Source organism: Tachyglossus aculeatus, chromosome 12 (assembly GCF_015852505.1).
Source record: "Tachyglossus aculeatus isolate mTacAcu1 chromosome 12, mTacAcu1.pri, whole genome shotgun sequence".
Taxonomy (NCBI): Eukaryota; Metazoa; Chordata; class Mammalia; order Monotremata; family Tachyglossidae; genus Tachyglossus; species Tachyglossus aculeatus.
This window is the reverse complement of record NC_052077.1, coordinates 37,655,381-37,674,256: the sequence shown is the minus strand read 5'-3', so window position 1 is coordinate 37,674,256 and position 18,876 is coordinate 37,655,381. Positions and strand designations below refer to the sequence as shown.

Genomic DNA, 18,876 nt, shown 5'->3' with positions numbered 1-18,876 from the left:
GTATCTATTTTGCCCTGGTGCTGAATTCCCAGTGCAAATGTGATTAATGCGTAGAAGAGAATAAGTAATCATCTATTCATCTCTTCTGTATTTATCAGTCAATTTTGACTGATATGATTTTTGTTGAAAAGTGGAACTGTGTACCTCCCTCAAAGATATTAGAGCTATTCTTTTATTCACCGCCCCCTAAAAAGCCCATCTCCTCCAGCAAGCCTACCCTGATTAATTCCAGCACCCCAAATTGTATGTACCTATGAACTTATGTCCCAAAGGGATGAGAATGGGTATCAATATGATAGTCTGAATCTGGGAGTGCAAACCCATCTGGTCTGCAAATCAATAACATGTATGTAATAACATTGGCTGGCATCTACTGGATTTTGACTTCCTGTCTATTGGCTTACTTGTTAGTGGTGGCTGCAAAAAATATTCTTCTGAGGCATGTTTGAGAAAAACTTTTTGGAGGACTTCTACTGACTTTATTCTCATATTCTTTGCTTAGTTATTCAAGTGCAAAAGATAATAGTGATGACCTCCTGTCATGAAGTGAAACAGGTCAAATAATGACATAAGTCTACACAGCTCCTAGTCATTAAGAGATTACAATGTGTCTGGTTTCTTTTTGGCTGTTTTCGTTTGAGATAAAGACTTTTGAGTAAAGTTTTCAGCTGCATGAATTCTTATTCCAATCCATCAGTCACTGGTATTCATTGAAGGCTTACTGAGTGTAGAGCACTGTACTAAGTTCTTGGAAGAGTATAATAAAGTACACATTATAATAATATTGTTAGTATTTCTTAAGCGCTTACTATGTGTCAAGCACTGTTTTAAGCGCTGGGGTAGATACAAGGAAATCAGGTTGTCCCATGTAGGGCTCACAGTCTACATCCCCATTTGACAGATAAGGTAACTGAGGCACAGAGAAGTTAAGTGACGTGTCCAAGTCCACACAGCTCACACTTGGCAGTGTCAGGATTAGAACCCAGGGCCTTCTGACTCCTGGGCCTATGCTCTATCCACTAGATTATGCTGCTTCAAGGAACTTTCAATCTTGCAAAATTGTAATGCTCATCCTCCTTGGTCAGACTCAAAGGAACTAGTAGGGTTTGCGAAGGAATAAAGATAATGAAGCATGGTTATCCAATGATCCATTTCTCTACCCACTCCTGCTTGAGAAATGATGTCCAAAACCTCTTCTTGGCTTATAAAGGGCAACATTAAACCATCTCTCCCTCAACTTTTTATCCGATCAATCAATCAATCATATTTATGGAGTGCTTACTGGGTGTGGAGCACTGTTAAGTGTTTAAATGAGTTCAATATAACAGAATTGGTAGACACATTCCCTGCCCAGTGTCATATTGATAAGAGAATTGCAGCTTAGAATTCTTCAGTTTGCACCATATGCCAACCACAGTCTGCCCAGTCATTATTGTCGATGTTTTGCCTGAAGTTATTCTTCAACAGACTGTGTCCAATTTTCTGCCCCAGAATTTAGGTCAGTGCTCAGCACATAATAAGTGATTAACAAATGCCATGTACATAAACTAAAATGGATATATTGATCATTGTCCAGAAATATGTTTGGTCATTTTCCTAGCTGGAAACAAGTTTGTGTGTTCTTCTGTGAGCGCACTCTCAGTACCTTTGGCATTAAAATCCCTGCTGTGAATCAAGACAAGAAGAGAGGAAAAATGGCTTTGATCAAAACTAATGTATTTCTTTTATCTTGCCAACCATCCATGGAGCTGATTCCAGGAAAAGCTCCTGTGACTTGGACAGTGATATAAAGGTGCCAGAAAAATCTGGCAATAATAAAATGAAAATAGTTCTTTTCACCTCAGGAATATTGTACTTGCCCAAGCATTTTGTGCAATGCTCTGCATACAGTAAAAGTGCTCAGTAAATATGATTATTGATTGATTTACTAATATTTTCAAATAAGCCTCACTCTTACAGAAGTCTCCCAATGTGATGATGATAAAATAACAATAGTGATATTAATAATGAGTAGTATTTGTTAAGCATTTACCATATGTCAGCACTCTATTAACTGCTGGGGCAGATATAAAATAGTTAGGTCCCACATGGGGCTCACAGTCTAAGTGGGAGGGAGAACAGGTATTGAATCCTGTTCAATCTAGACTATGAGCCCATTGTTGGGTAGGGACCGTCTCTATATGTTACCAACTTGTACTTCCCAATCACTTAGTACAGTGTTCTGCACACAGTAAGCACTCAATAAATATGATTGATTGAAAGAATGAATGAGAGACAGAGAAAGAGAGAGAAAGAAAATCAATCCAGGAAGCCCTCCTGGTGGTAGTGATCTTGAGAATTTGACACTGTCTACATGTTTTGTTTCATTATCTGTCTCCCCCTTCTAGACTGAGCCCGCTGTTGGGTAGGAACCGTCTCTATATGTTGTTGACTTGTATTTCCCAAGCGCTTAGTACAATGCTCTGCACACAGTAAGCACTCAATAAATATGATTGAATGAATGAGAGAGTGAGAGAGAGAAAGAGAAAAAAAATCAATCCAGAAGCCCTTCTGGAGGTAGTGATCTTGAGAATTTGACACTGTCAGCATGTTTTGTTTTGTTGTCAGTCTCCCCCTTCTCAACTGTGAGCCCGATATTGGGTAGGGACCATCTCTACATGTTGCCAACTTGTACTTCCCAAGCACTTAGTACAGTGTTCTGCACACAGTAAGCGCTCAATAAATATGATTGAATGAATGAATGAATCCCCATTTTAGAGGTGAAGGAACTGAGGCCCAAAGAAGTGACTTTTCCAAGGTCATGCAGCAGACAAGAGTCAAGATTAGATCCCGGATCTTCTGACTATGAAGCCTGTGTTCTTTCCTCTAGGTCATGCTGCAGTAGAGTGGCTGATCATCCATTTTAGTACAGCACAGTCCAGTTTCCTGCTGATCTATCTCCCGTCCAGTATGGAAATGACAGGAGATGCCTCTAAGGGTGGAAGTTTAAGCGTCCTGCCTGCCTCTACCTCAGCTCCAGCTGCTGAGTGCCACGGCTCAGAAGTGGTGCCCGTGTTCACAGGGACCTGGAAGGAATCACAAATTCTCAGGAGGAAATGGGGAGGGAATAATCGTCCCTGGGAAAATACTCTAAGAGCACACAGCCTCTGACAAACTTCTGCAAAATAGATCTACCTAATCCAGAAAGTCTTGGGACCACAGATGATCAATCATTCAGAATGGTGCACGTTTGTGTCTGATATCGAGAAGCAGCATGGCTTACTGGGAAGAGCTTGGAATTCAGGGGTCGTGGGTTCAAATCCTGTCTCTGCCACTTGTCAGCTCTGTGACTTTGGACAAGTCACTTAACTTCTCTGTGCCTCAGTTATCTCATCTGGAAAATGGGGATTAAGACTGTGAATCCCCCCGTGGGACAACCTGATCACCTTGTATCCTCCCCAGCACTTAGAACAGTGCTTTGCACATAGTAAGTGTTTAACAAATATAAAGATTATTATTACCAAGTGCTTAGTACAATGCTCTGCACACAGTAAGCGCTCAATAAATACAATTGAATGAATATCCTGAAAGTCATCAGTGGCCACTTGGGTATGTCAAAACACACCTACACTACAGATGATGATGATTTCATGTAGAGAGATTATGTTACACAGGAAACCAAGGGAGGCTGTAAACCCTACTATCTTTGAAGCATCTTACTGTCACCTGAAGCACATAAAGAAACTCAAGCATCAAAGACAGGCTCCGGAAAAACGCCATTTCTCTTTCTCCTCTCATGTAGGATTACCGCGTGAACATCTTCCTCCGTCAGAAGTGGAACGATCCACGCCTCGCCTACAGCGAGTATCCGGACGACTCGTTAGACTTGGATCCATCCATGTTGGATTCCATTTGGAAGCCAGATCTGTTCTTTGCTAATGAAAAAGGAGCCAACTTTCACGAAGTCACCACCGACAACAAGTTACTGAGAATTTTCAAAAACGGAAATGTTCTTTATTCCATCAGGTGAGTGCTGATTCCCTGCCAGGTGAAGACTTGGCTTCTGTGTTTTAGTTGGGAGTGTGACAGCTGCCTCCAGTGAGCTGGCTCCTGCTGTCACTTATTGATTGATCAGGAGAATCAAAAATTGGAAGAGGAGTTCAGCCCTAGCCTGGAAAAATAAATACAAAACAGCACAGGTTGTGAATTCAATCAATCGATTGATCATATTTACTGAGCGCTTACTGTGTGCAGAGTACTGTGCCAAGTGCTTGGAAGAGTCCAATGTGTACACCGCCCACAGTGAGCTTACAATCTAGAGGGGGAGACAGACATTAATATAAGTGAGTAAATGAATAAACAAATAAATAATTTAATTGCAGATGTGAATTCTCTAAATCACTACACAGAGAGGAAATTTCAAGGTTGACCAATTGGCAATCTTTTCAGTTACATTGATAATTCTGTACAAATTCTTTTCTTGCCTAACATTTTTTTGCCTTCTCCAACTGACCTTTTTTTTTTTGGATCAAACACACCAAATTCTCCCTGGACCAATTTCAAAATACCAGTAGGTGGAAGGGTGGAAGGGGAGGAGGAACTGTAAGAAGAAAGATGCTAATTAATCATTCAATCGATCATTGGTATTTATTGAGAGTTTACTTTGTGCAGAGCACTTTATGAAGCTCCTGGCGGGGGGGAAGTACGATATAACAGAATTCGTCTATAATAAGCTTACGGTCTAGAGCATGTTAACTAAAACTCTCTCCCCCCGATCCTATTGAGAGCCCCTCAATTCATGGTTTCAGGGGGTATTTGCCTCTACTGCATCTACCTAGTCCAAAAGGCTCAGGACCACAACTGATTGATCATTCAATCAACAATTTGTATTCAATAAGTTAATTAATCATGTCTATTGAGCAGTACTGTGTGCAGACTGTGAGCCCCACGTGGGACAAACTGATTACCTTGTATCTATCCCAGCCCTTAGAACAGTAAGTGCTTAACCAATGCCATCATTATTATGATTACTGCACTAAGTGCTTAGGAGAGTAATAATAATTATTATTATGGTACTTGTTAAGTGCTTACTATGTGCCAAGCAATGTTCTAAGCTCTGGGGTAGATACAAGTTAATTAGGTTGGAGAGAACATAGAGTTGGTAGACATGTTCCCTGTCCACAAGGAACTTACAGTCTAGAAGGGAAGACTGACATTAAACTAAATTGCCAACATGGACGTAACTGCTGTGGGGCTGAGGGTGGGGTTGAATAAAGGGCACAAATCCAACATTCAGATGAAGATCATCTTTTGACCATTTTTCCTGTTTGATCTGAAGTGTCCAATATTTTTTCTTATTTTTCCCACTTCTGTCTTGAAGTAGTAATTTGAAAGCCATGGAAACGATCCCTTTTGTGAAAAATAAGCCTCATAGCTCGATAAATCAACAACATTTATTGAGCGCTTAGTGTGTGGAGAGTACAATACAGCAGAGTTGGTAGACACATTCCCCGCCCACGAGGAGGTACAGTCCAGAGAGGGAGGCAGACATTAATATAAATAAATTAATTACGGCTATGAACTGAAGTACTCTGGGGCTGAGGGTGGGGTGAATATGAAGTGACTAAAGGTTACATATCCAAATGAATAGGTGATGCAGATAGGAGAGGAATTAGGGGAAAATAGGGCTTAAATGGGGAAGGTCTCTTGGTAGACATTCTGTGCCCAGAAGTTTACAGCCTAGAAGGTGAGACAGACATTAAAATAAATTACTGATATATAATAATAATAATGATAATGGTATTTGTTAAGCACCTAACTATGTGCCAGGCACTGTACAGTGTGGCTCAATGGAAAGAGCACGAGCTTTGGAGTCAGAGGTCATGGGTTCAAATCCCAGCTCTGCCAATTGTCAGCTGTGTGACTTTGGGCAAATCACTTAACTTCTCTGAGCTTCAGTTCCCTCATCTGAAAAATGGGGATTAAGACTGTGAGCCCCTTGAGGGACAACCTGATTACCTTGTAACCTCCCCAGTGCTTAGAACAGTGCTTTGCACATAGTAAGCACTTAATAAATGCCATCATCATCATTTTTATTATTATTATTACACAAGTGTACAAGTGCTGTGGGGCTAAGAGTGAGGTGAATAAAAAGAACAAATCCAAGTGCAAGGATGACACAGAAAGAAAGGAGAGGGCATAGGGGAAGTGAGGAATTAGTCAGGGATGGTCTCTTGGAGAAGATATGATTTTAGTAAGGCTTTGAATGTAGGGAGAGTGTTCGTCTGTCAGATAATAATAATAAAGGTACTTGTTCATTCATTCATTCAATCATATTTATTGAGTGCTTACTGTGTGCAGAGCACTGTACTAAGTGCTTGGGAAGTACAAATCGGCAACATATAGGGATGGTCCCTATCCAACAACGTGTGGTTAAGCACTGACTATGTGCCAAGCATTATTCTAAGTGCTGGATATGAAGAGGAAGGGGAGTTCCAGGCCAGGGGCCAGATGTGGGCAGGTGAGATAGAAAAGATCAAGCTATGTGAAGGAACTGAACGTACTGAATTGCTGTAGGAAATCAGTGAAGTAAGGTAGAAGCAGGCAAGGTGACTGAGTGCTTTAAGACTAAGGGTAAGGACTTTCAGTTTGATTTCTACCTGGCCCCTTTTAAACACATTTTTGCATTCTTTCAGATTGACTCTAATACTCTCCTGCCCAATGGACCTCAAAAATTTCCCTATGGATGTACAAACATGTATTATGCAACTGGAAAGCTGTAAGTGTTAAAAGAGTGTACTCTCCCTGACTGCTTTATAATGATGTAAGATTGCAATGATAGCTTGATTTTTTTTTCTTTTTGCCAGCATTGATTTAATCTACAGATATGCTATTTGGACAGTTTATCTCATCACCTAACACACTCTTCCTAAGGGCAGAGGTAATGAGCATTTAAAATTGGAGGGCTGCTGAAAACATATAATAAGCTTACCAAACAAAATGAAAGATGGGAAGGACTTATTTTGAGTCCCTTTAATACATTTTCACTTTCAATAATAAAAATAGTACATAATAGTAGTCATAGTATTGATAGAACATCCACTAGTACCATGCAATGCACTTGAGGGTATTCAATAAATATTACAACTACTATTGTATTTCCCAAGCGTTAAGTCCGTACTAAATGCTTTGGAAAGTACAAAATTTAGACATGACATACTCCCTTCCCACAAGTTGCTTACCTGCCAATGGGGGAGACGGACATAAAAATATTTACTGCCAGAGTAATCAGAAGAATAATTGTTCAGTTGAATACACAAATATCTCAAATGCTTAGCGCCTCAGTTTCCTCACTTGTCAAGTGGGGATAAGATACTGGCTCTCCTTTCAGCTAAACCTTGTCTTGTCTTATGCTCCAAATGCAAAAAAGTCATCCAGTGCCAAGTGGAGAACAAACTGTTAAAATAGACAAGCAGCATGGCTTAGTGGAAAGAGCCTGGGCCTGGGATTCAGAGGTCGTGGGTTCTAATCCAGGCTCGGTCACAAGTCTGCTGTGTGACCTTGGGCAAGTCACAACTTCTCTGTACCTAAATTACCTCATCTGTAAAATGGGGATCAAGAGTGTAAGCCCCATGAGGGACATGGACTGTGTCCAACCTGATTACCTTATAACTACCCCAGCTCTTAGAATAGTGCTTGGTACATAGTAAGTGCTTAACAAACATCACAATTATCATTATTATTGAAGACATTTATTCTCTCTGTACAAGTAGAAGACTTCAAAGGCTAAAAATGTGAAGAAAGAGACAGAGTGAGAGGAGGAAGGGTTCTCATTCACGCATTTAGTCAGTCATATATGTACAAAACACTGTACTAAGTGCTTGGGAGAGAACACTATAACAATAATCAGACATATTCCTTGCCCACAGCGAGTTTGAGCCAAGGTATAGCACAATCTGCCAAATGAGAACATAGTCATAATGAAGATGGCACTATCGGAATTCTTGGCATTAAAATATGAAGGCGGCATTGAAAGAGTGATAAGTGAGAAGCAGCATGGCTTAGTGGCTAAAGAGTGGACTTGAGAGTGAGAAGGACCTGGGTTCTAATCCAGACTCTGCCAAATGTCAGCCAGGTGACCTTGGACAAGTCACTTCACTTCTCTGTTCCTCAGTTACCTCATCTGTTAAGTGGGGATTGAGATTATGAGCCCCATGTGGGACATGGGATGCGTCCAACCTGAGTATCTTGTGACTACCCCAGTGCTTAATACGGTGTCTGGCACACAGTCAGCACTTAATGAATACCCTTAAAAATGAATTGATGGTGGGGAAATCGTACATATAAATATTGGTTTTTTTATCTGTATTTGAATCTCTTTCCCTGTGGCATCTATACTCACAGGGAAACAGGCCTTTATCAGTCACCTAAATGCTTCCAATTAGTGGGCCATTATTATCCAATTGATGACCACTTAGTTGAGCATTCTGCAGAAATTTAAAAGTTCTAAATGGATAAAAGAAATCAATCTGCTGGCTTTCATTTATAGCATCCATAACATTCTTGAACAGAGATTAGTTCACATCCCTGAGATGTATTTTCGAGGCAAATGTCCAACTTCACTTATCTCTTGGTCGTGAAGCGAGTCATAACCAAATAAGACAAGGAGGGTGGCCTAGTGAAAAGAGCACGTGCCTGGGAGTAAGAGGACCTGGGTTCTAATTCCAACTCCTGTCCAACCTGATCAACTTGTATCTACCCTAACGCTCAGTAGAGTTCTTGGCACATGGTAAGCGCTTAACAGTTACCATAAAAAGGAGCAGGGGCAGAGTTAGATTCACAGCCTTGATAGAAAGTTAGGATGAATGTACTCACCGTGCCGGGACTGATGACAATCATCCAGATGTTTTAGAGACCCTCTGACAGGATCTCAAAATGGGTTCTTTCTTGTGATTATTATCTTTTATTCTCTGGTACTTCTGTGGGGGTTTGGGGAAAGTAGTTTAGAAATAGGCAGTGGGAATGAGCGAGAGAAAAATCTGGAACTTGTGTTACGGAAGTGGGTAATTTTCTGGCTTTCAGAAAGTCAAATAATGAATTTGAATTTCATTGGCAATTCAGACATAATCAATTTAAAATATTTTTTTCCCAGTTCACCAAAATATAAGGTCTGCTTAGGGTAATATCTTTGAGATGTGGCATATTTAGCACCAAGTGACAGGTTAAAGGCAGGTTTCTCATTCTTTATGCTTAAACCATGCTTAGCTTTACCTTTGGGAAAACAGTAAGTCTTATGGCATTCAAACCAGTGCAATGTTTCACCTCCTTCAGAGCCTAGAGGATAGTCTCGTTCCAGTCAGCAAACCAAGACGTGAACAGATGCCTTGTGTAATCAGTCGGTTCACAAAGGGAAATTGACGGCTTCAAAGCAAATGTGACTACATCTGTGCTGAAGAAGCTGATTTTCTTTTTTTTTTTTTTTTGACCAATTACTTAGGTGCAGACATTTTGGCTCATGATCCGAATATGACCAGGGCAAAGCCAAAATAAACATCGGTGGAGGGATTTTACCCTCACTCTAGGTTACCATTCCCAGAGTCATGTAGTACCGTACTGCCTCTGGGCATAGTTCACAAACTTTGGCATCTGAATGTTTGATTGGTGGAGAGAGATCATGGCAGACCCAATCCATTGAATTTGGACAATTTATTAGGCCTAGATGAATTGGTCCCCTGATTGGGGGGTGTCCAGTTTGGGCCAGAGGTCAGCTCTAATTGGTGATTATCTCTGATAAGTCAGAGATCCATCAAATTCTTCTTAAAGAGTTTTATACACACACCCGAGATGCCTGAGCATGTTTTATGTGGGCCTGTATATCTCTTTGTTGTGTGTGTGTGTGCGTGCATGCGTGCCAGTGTTCCTTTAATAGTAGTAATAATAATAGTAGTAGTAATATAATTAATTAGTGGATAGAGCAAGAGCCTGGGAGCCATAATGCCATGGGTTTTAATCCTGGCTCTGCCTCTTGTCTACTGTGTGACCTTGGGCAAGTCACTTTACTTCTCTGGGCCTTGGTTACCTCATCTGTAAAATGAGGATTGAGATTGAGCCCCGTGTGGGACAGGGACAGTGTCCAACCCGATTTGCTTGTACCCACCCCAGCGCTTCATATAGTGCCTGGAACGTAGAAAGTGATTAACAAATGCGATCATGATTATAATTCATTAAGGATCCACAGGGTCCAAAGTACTGGGAAAAGCCTACGTCTTTGAAAGGTAAGTAAAATCCTTTGGTGTGTTAATAATAATAATATATGTTGCCAACTTGTACTTCCCAAGTGCTTAGTACAGTGTTCTGCACACAGTAAGTGCTCAGTAAATACGATTGAATAATGATGGTATTTGTTAAGCACTTATTATGTGCAAAGCACTGTTCTAAGCGCTGGTTTGCCTGTTAGCCTGCTGTTAGCCTGCTGTTATAAAATCCAGGGTATAAAGAAATACATTATTTAAAACAGTGAATTTATCATTTTTTTTCTTTTTCTGCTTACTTTTCAGACTTCATTTAAGTCACTCTCCCTAGACCTAAGAGTAATTGAAAAAGCCTTTCTTGTTATCTCGTTGGGTATTTTTTCCTGCAGCTTATCGTGTAGCCTGATCATAGAACATGGGGTCAGAAATCCTAAGTCCTCAACCTTACCCCTGTCACTGCTAAATAAGAATCTTTCCCTGATATCATTATCATTTTTCGACAATTACCAATTTTCTTCCGTAAAATGGGTGTTTCTTGGCTTTGTAGAATGGTGTGAAATAAATAGCTAGTCTCTAACTGCAAACATTTTAAAATTAGAGATGGGTACATCAATAATCCATGCTCACATAAATATCGTATACTTGGCAGAGTTGAGAGAATGCCTGAAGGAGAGAAAAGGAGGAACCCAACACATTCATTGTGGTTTTGAAGCCTTATAGGTCAAATACTCTGCTAAGCGCTGGGGTGGATCAGGTTGGACACAGGTAATCAGGATGGACACAGACTCTGTCACCCATGGGGCTCACAAATTGAGTGGGAGGAGAAGCAGCCTGGCCTTGCTGAAAAATCATGGGTGGTTTAGTGGAATAAGTAGGCGCCTAGAAATCAGAGCTAATGCCGGTTCTGCCTCTCGTCTGCTCTGGTACCTTGAACGAGTCACTTCACTTCTCTGTGCCTCAGTTACCTCATCCGTAAAATGAGGATTAAAACTGTGAGCTCCATGTGGGACATGGGCTGTGTCCAACCTGATTAGCTTCTATTTGCCCCAGCATTTAGTCCAGTGCTTGCCATATAGCACTGAACAGATTTCATTAAAAAATAGGTATGTTGTTCCACTTTTTTAGGTAAGGAAATTGAGGCTTAGAAATTTAAGTGACTTGTTCAGGGTCACACAGCATGCAAGTGACAAAGCTGGGTTTAGAACCCAGGTCTCCTGATTCCCAGGCCCCTGGCCTTTCCGCTTAGTCTAGGATGCTTCCCTGGGCAAGCCATTTTTTTAGTCTTATTTTCTCTGAAATTCTCAATTATTTCCCCTTTTTTCTAGTGCATCTTAAGCATCTAGCTCAAGGTGAAAAGAATCTCAAGATATGAGCTGAAGATATGGGAAGCAGCGTGGCTCAGTGGAAAGAGCCCGGGCTTTGGAGTCAGAGGTCATGGGTTCAAATTCTGACTTTGCCAATTGTCAGTTGTGTGACTTTGGGCAAGTCACTTCACTTCTCTGTGCCTCCGTGACCTCATCTGTAAAATGGGGATTAAGACTGTGAGCCCCCTGTGGGATAACCTGATGACCTTGTAATCTACCCAGCACTTAGAACAGTGCTTTGCACATAGTAAGTGCTTAATGAATGCCATTATTATTATTATTATTATCTAGCAGCAAGATGATACCTTCCTGCAGAATCACATTTATTCCCAATCTATCACTTCCATTTTATTTGTCCCGTCCCCAGTTTATGATATTTGATCCCTTTCATCTGTCTCACTATTTTCCCAGATGTTACATTTTGGAAGCACCATAGGCAATACTTTTAATATCAATGACAAGTTGCCATCTCTTGTGATCGTAGATAAGCAGAACGAAAAGGGAAATAGTGCTCTGGTTACAGGTATGAGGATGGTGCTGAGAAATGAAAAGAAGAGAACCTGCATGAGCTAATCCTTTCTCAGTCAAGCAGCTGGTTGGGTGCCAGAATTGGAGAGAATCCCGGAAGTGTAACACAAGCGATAATAATTTTGATACTAGATAAACCTCGGTTATCTAATAATATTTGCAGTATTTGTTAAGTGTTTACTGTGTGCTAAGTACTGTGCTAGGCACTGGGGTATATGCAAGCTAATCAGGTTCCAACTGGGGCTAACAGTCTAAGTGGGAGGGAGAACAGGTGTTGAATCCCCATTTTGCAGAAGAGGGAATAGAAGCCCAGAGAAGTGAAGTGACTTGCTCAAGGTCACCCGGCAGGCAAATGACAGAGCAGGGATTGGAATCCAAGTCATTCAGCATGGCTCAGTGGAAAGAGCCCGGGCTTTGGAGTCAGAGGTCATTGGTTCAAATCCCGGCTCCCCCACTTGTCAGCTGTGTGACTTTGGGCAAGTCACTTCACTTCTCTGTGCCTCAGTTACCTCATCTGTAAAATGGGGATGAAGACGGTGAGCCCCCCATGGGACAACCTGATCACCTTATACTTCCCCAGCACTTAGAACAGTGCTTGGCACATAGTAAGCACTTAATAAATGCTATTATTATTATTATTATTATTATTATTATTATTATTATTATTATTATTAGACACCCAGGTCCATGTTCTATAAACTAGACACATTGCTTCTTTTCAAAAGTGTGTGTGTGTGTTTTTGTGTGTGTTTGTGTGTCAATTTGTTAAGCACTTACTATATGACAGTCACTGTACTAAGTAGTGGGGTAGAGACAAGCTAATCATGTTGGACAAAGTCCATGTCCCATAGGAGACTTAGAGTCTAAATTCCCATTTTACATTTGAAGGAATCGAGGCACAGAGAAGTGAAGTGAACTGCCCAAAGTCACACAGCAGATAAGTGGTAAAGCCAGGATTAGATCTCAGGTCCTTCTGACACCCAGCCCTGTGCTCTATACCATTCAAATCCCACTGAAATATTTAAGCATTTCATTCATTCAGTCGTATTTATTGAGCGCTTACTGTGTGCAGAGCACTGTACTAAGCTCTTGGGAAGTGCAAGTTGGCAACATATAGAGACGGTCCCTACCCAACAATGGGCTCACAGTCTAGAAGGGAGAGAGACAACAAAACAAAACATGTTTGGACAGGTGTCAAGTCATCAAAATAAATAGAAGTAAAGCTAGATGCACATCATTACCAAAATAAATAGAATAGTAAATACGTACAAGTAAAATAAATACAGTAATAAGTCTGTACAAACATACATACAGGTGCTGTGGGGAGGGGAAGGAGATAGGGTGGAGGGGATGGGGAGGAGGAGAGGAAAAAGGGGGCTCAGTCTGGGAAGGCGTCTAGAACAGTCCTCCCCAGTTTGGGACAACAAAAAGGAAGCGTCGCACCCGGGGCAGGGTGGCCCGTCCCCCACCAAATGTGACCCACCACCGCATCCCCCCTCCCCAACTCCCACCCCTCTCTCTCCCCCCGAAGGGAAAAGAAAGAAGGGGAGAATAAGCATCATTCTTATTAGCCTAGAGCATCGGCACAAGGGAAAGGAGGACCTGAGTTCTGATTCCACCTCCACCACTTGTCTGTTGTGTGACCTTGGGCAAGTCACTTAGCTTCTCTGAGCCTCAGTTACCTCATCTGTAGAATGGGACTGTGAGCCCCATCTGGGACAGTGACTGTGTCCAACTTGATTAACTCGTATCTACCCTGGAGCGTAGTACAATGCCTGAGACATAGTAAGTGCTTGAAACATACCATAACAAAAGGATAATAGATGGTGGTTCTGGTTATTGTGGTTGCAGAGATGCTTGCTGGCTCTTATCGTTTACCACGTAGGGGAGAGCAGAAGGAATTTTGGTTATCATGGTGATGACAGAATCAGTCAATCAGTCAGTTATTCGTATTTATTGAGTGCTTACTATGTGCAGAGCACTGCACTGAGTGCTTGGGAGAGTACAGTAGAAAAATAGACACATTCCCTTCCCACAACGAGCTCACAGTCTAGAGACCATTCTCAGGGGCAGCCCAGGTACCAAGTATTTAGTGCACTGATCTGCACGCAGAAAGTGCTCAATGATTATCATTGATTAATTGGTCAAGGTAGCAAAACATCCTGGCCTAATGGAATGATCATAGGCCTGGGACTCAGGAGAGCTGGATTCTAATCCCAGCTCTGCTACTTGTTTTTGGTTTTTTGGTTTTTTAAATGGTGTTTTTAAGCACTTAATCAGTGTCGGGCACTGTACTAAGCACTGAGGTAGGTCATCAGGGTTGGACACATGGTTGGATCCATGTACCACATGGGGCCCATAGTCTTATTCCCCATTTTACAGATGAAGTAAAATTGAGATGCTAAGTGACTTGCCCGAGGTCATACAGCAGACAAATGGCAGAGCCAGGATTAGAACCCAGGTCTCTTGAGTCCCAGGCCTATGATCATTCCATTAGGCCATGCTGCTTCTCACTTGACTGACCTGTGTCCTTGGATGTGTCACTTGACCTCTCTGTGAGCCCGTTGTTGGGTAAGGACCACCTCTATATGTTGCCAACTTGTACTTCCCAAGTGCTTAGTACAGTGCTCTGCACACAGTAAGCACTCAATAAATACGATTGAATGAATGAATGAATGTGCCTCAGTTTCCTCACTTGTAAAATAGAGACAAAATACCGATTCTCCCTCCCCACATAGATCGTAAGCGTTCTGTGGGATGGGGATTCGATCCAACCTGATTACCCGGTACTCACTGCAAGTACTTAATACTAAGCACTTACCAAAAACCACATATATTACAATTTCCTCCTTCCCTAGTGGTATTTTTGTTCTAAAGGGCTTATTCTCTCTGTATTAAGCTACACATGACTTTTTCCTCCTTCCTCCACTTAGAGATTTCATGCCATTTTTATTGACTGCCTTCTTCGTTCAGTGCCAAGCTTCAGGGTCTAGCAGGCGATTCCAAGCTCACGGAAATCGTTTTCCTACTTTAGAAGTCTGATTAAGATTGCATTGATTTGACGTGATTAAGGTCAATTAGGAAGTAAGACGGGTGGCCTTTTGGGACATTTAGGAAGTCAGGGGCTTTTCACTGATGATGGAATAAATATTGGCTCATGAACTGAACCCTAAAAATGCTTTTGAGTGTCAGTAAAAGCAGTTTATGATCATCATCTTCCATTTTGGTTTGGCACCCTTTGAATATCCATCTGTTTTAATAAAAAAGCGGGTGAAAAGAGTTCTCCCTCCCCAGAACTATCCATCAAACCTAATCTCCTCTATTAAAATGCCCATCTGATAAAATGATTAAAATTAAAAATAGGGATTATTAACAAATGAATCTGATTTAGTTTAATGCATTTTGACACAACAGTTGTTTCTTGTCAGTTCAGTGAATCTTAGTTAAGGGTTATTTCTTCTGACAAGGGTCTTCATGCTTCAAATGATAATCTTCCTTATCCCAGCTGAATTTCTTCTGAATGTGCTGGGTGCTTAATTTAATGTTAGCTACATTCCTGTAGTTTCCTTGTTCGGGGGCTAAAAACCACATCTAGAAGAGATAAGTAAACTGTTTGGGGGAGACGATGGCTTTTCATTTAGCAGTGAAACTGGAGTCTCAGCAGCATGCTTCCCAAAAGCAATGGAGTTCTTTCAATCAAGGAATACTATTTATTGAGCACTTTGCAGAGTACTTGTGCTGAAGAGAATTTTCCAGCCAGAATTCCTCACCCAGGTCATTAGAGAAGCAGCTTGGCTCAGTGGAAAGAGTAGGGGCTTGGGAGTCAGAGGTCATGAGTTCTAATCCCGGCTCTGCCACTTGTCAGCTGTGTGACTTTGGGCAAGTCACTTAACTTCTCTGGCCCTCAGTTCCCTCATCTGTAAAATGGGGATTAAGACTGTGAGCCCCTTGTGGGACAACCTGTTTACCTGTTTACCTTGTATCCTCCCAGCACTTAGGACAGTGCTTGGCACATAGTAAGTGCTTAACAAGTACCACAATTATTATTATTATTATTATTATTATTATTATTATTATTATTATTATTATCTGAAATGGTTTGTTGGCCACTGCATTTTGATCTCAACCTTTAAAGCACTTGATATTCACCCCACCCTCAGCCCCATAGCTCTTACATATATATATATATATATATATACACATATATATATGTATATATATAAAAATATATATGTGTGTATATATGTATATATGTATATATATGCATGTATATATAGCTCTTATGTATATATATGTATATATATTTATATATATAATATGTATTATGTATCTATATATATATATAAATACCACAAAAAATTCCATATATATATATATATATATATATATATATATATATATATATGGATTTTTTGTGGTATTTGTTAAACACTTATTATGGGCCAGGCACTGTACTAAGCACTGGGGGAGGTATAGGTTAATCAGGTGGGACACAGTCCATGCCCCACATGGGTCTCACATTGTACAGATAAAGTAACTGAGGCACAGAGAAGTTAATGCCTTGCCTAAGGTCACACAGCCCTTTTACCTCTCCTCCTCCCAATCCCTCCGCCCTACCTCCTTCCCCTCCCCACAGCGCCTTTATATCTGTTTGTACAGATTTATTACACTATTCATTTTACTTGTACATATTTGCTATTCTATTTATTTTGTTAATGATGTGCATCTAGCTTTAATTCTATTTCTTCTGATGACTTGACACCTGTCCACATGTTTTGTTTCGTTGTCTGTCTCCCCCTTCTAGACTGTGAGCCCGGAGTTGGGTAGGGACCATCTCTATATGTTGCCAACCTGTACTTCCCAAGCGCTTAGTACAGTGCTCTGCACACAGTAAGTGCTCAATAAATACGATTGAATGAATGAATGAATGAATAAGTAGCAGAGTCGGGGTTAGAACCCAGGTTCCTCTCACTCCCAGGCCCATGTTTTAACTACTGTTTCTCACATTGGCTCAGTGGAGAGAGCGTGGGCTTGGCAGTCAGAGGTCATGGGTTCTAATCCTGGCTCTGCCACTTAGCCTCTGTGTGACTTTGGACAAGTCGCTTAACTTCTCTGTGCCTCAGTTACCTCATCTGTAAAATGGGGATTAAGACCCATGTGGGACAACATAATTACCTTTTAACTCCCCCAGCACTTAGAACAGTGCTTGGCATATAGTAAGTGCTTAACAAATACCAAAATTATTATTATCATTATTATTATTATTATTATTATTATTATTCATTTTAATGTCTCGCTGTTTAGACTGTAAACTCCTTAAGGGCAGGTCACCTGTCTACCAACTTTGTTGTAATGTACTCTCCCAAGCACTTAGCAGAGTGTTCAACACACAGAAAGTGCTCCATTGATACCATTTGTTGATTTGAGTGAATGCGACCCCACTGAAACTCTCCTCTGTACATGGACTGCAAGCTAGAGCATGGGAATCAGAAGTACCTGGGGTCTAATCGCAGCTCTGCCACTTGTCTGCTGTGTGACCTTGGGCAAATCGCTTAACTTCTCTGAGCCTCAGTTACCTCACCTGTAAAATGGGGATTGAGACTGTAAGCCCCACGTGGAATATGAGCGGTATGCAGCTTATTTAGCTTATATCTTCCCCGGTGTTTAGAGTATTGCAAGCACACGGTAAACACTTTAAAAATACCATAAAAAATTAAATGAAAAAACTAGAGTGAAAGGAGATGACTTTATAAGTGCATGAGCTGAGCACTTGGGCTGGAATGAGTGTATTGTGAAGTGCCAATGTAGGGAAAGCACATCACCCAAACCACTAATAGTTGCTCTGCTGTAACCATAGCAACACTGAAACCCAGTTCACGGAAGGACCCAAGGAAAAGTCAAGGAGAAAAACATCTCCAGCCACGTCATCTGATGTGGAAACCCCTCGGGCATTGAAAGTCATGAACAATCCATATCTCTGCCTCCCTTTTTTTTTTTTTTTACTGTATTTGTTAAGTTCTATGTGCCAAGCCCTTACTAAACCCTTACTTACTAAGTCCTGGGGTAATTACAAGCTAATCAGATTGGACACAGTCCATGTCCCACATGGGGTTCTCAATGTTAATCCCCATTTTACAGATAACAATTATTATGGTACTTACTAAGCGCTTACTGTGTGCCAGGCACTGCGTAAGCACTGGACAAGCTAATCAGGTTGGACATAGTCCATATCCCACAGGGGGCTCACAGTGTTAATCCCCATTTACAGATGAGGGAACTGAGTCACAGAGAGGTTAAGTGACTTGCCCAAGATCAACAATAGATAATAATAATAATAAAGGCATTTATTAAGTGCTTAGTATGTGCAAAGCACTGTTCCAGGCGCTGGGGAGGTTACAAGGTGATCAGGTTGTCCCACAGGGGGCTCACAGTCTTAATCCCCATTTTCCAGATGTGGTAACTGAGGCACAGAGAAGTGAAGGGACTTGCCCAAAGTCATACAGCTGACAATTGGCGGAGCTGGGATTTGAACCCATGACCTCTGATTCCAGAGCCCAGGCTCTTTCCACTGAGCCACGCTGCTTCTCTATAACACAGATAACACAGCAGACACGTGGCAGAGCAAGGATTAGAACCCAGGTCCTTCTGACTCTTAGGCCTTTGCTTTATCCATGCCATGCTGCTTCTCTAAAGGATTGATTTCAAGGCTAATTATATTCTGGAGCACAGATGACAGAACATGGAGTTAATGAACC

At 41.3% G+C, this 18,876-nt stretch overlaps 1 protein-coding gene across 2 annotated transcripts in view; it reads left to right on the top strand.

Moving 5' to 3' along the window:
• The window catches only part of GLRA3 (glycine receptor alpha 3), a 117,538-nt gene that overhangs the window by 69,034 nt on the left and 29,628 nt on the right, over positions 1-18,876 (top strand). For both annotated transcript variants that reach the window (XM_038755277.1, XM_038755276.1), the window contains exons 4-5: positions 3,782-4,005; positions 6,675-6,757. In XM_038755277.1, the coding sequence (XP_038611205.1) occupies positions 3,782-4,005; positions 6,675-6,757 (307 nt within the window). The remainder of the gene's footprint in view (positions 1-3,781; positions 4,006-6,674; positions 6,758-18,876) is intronic.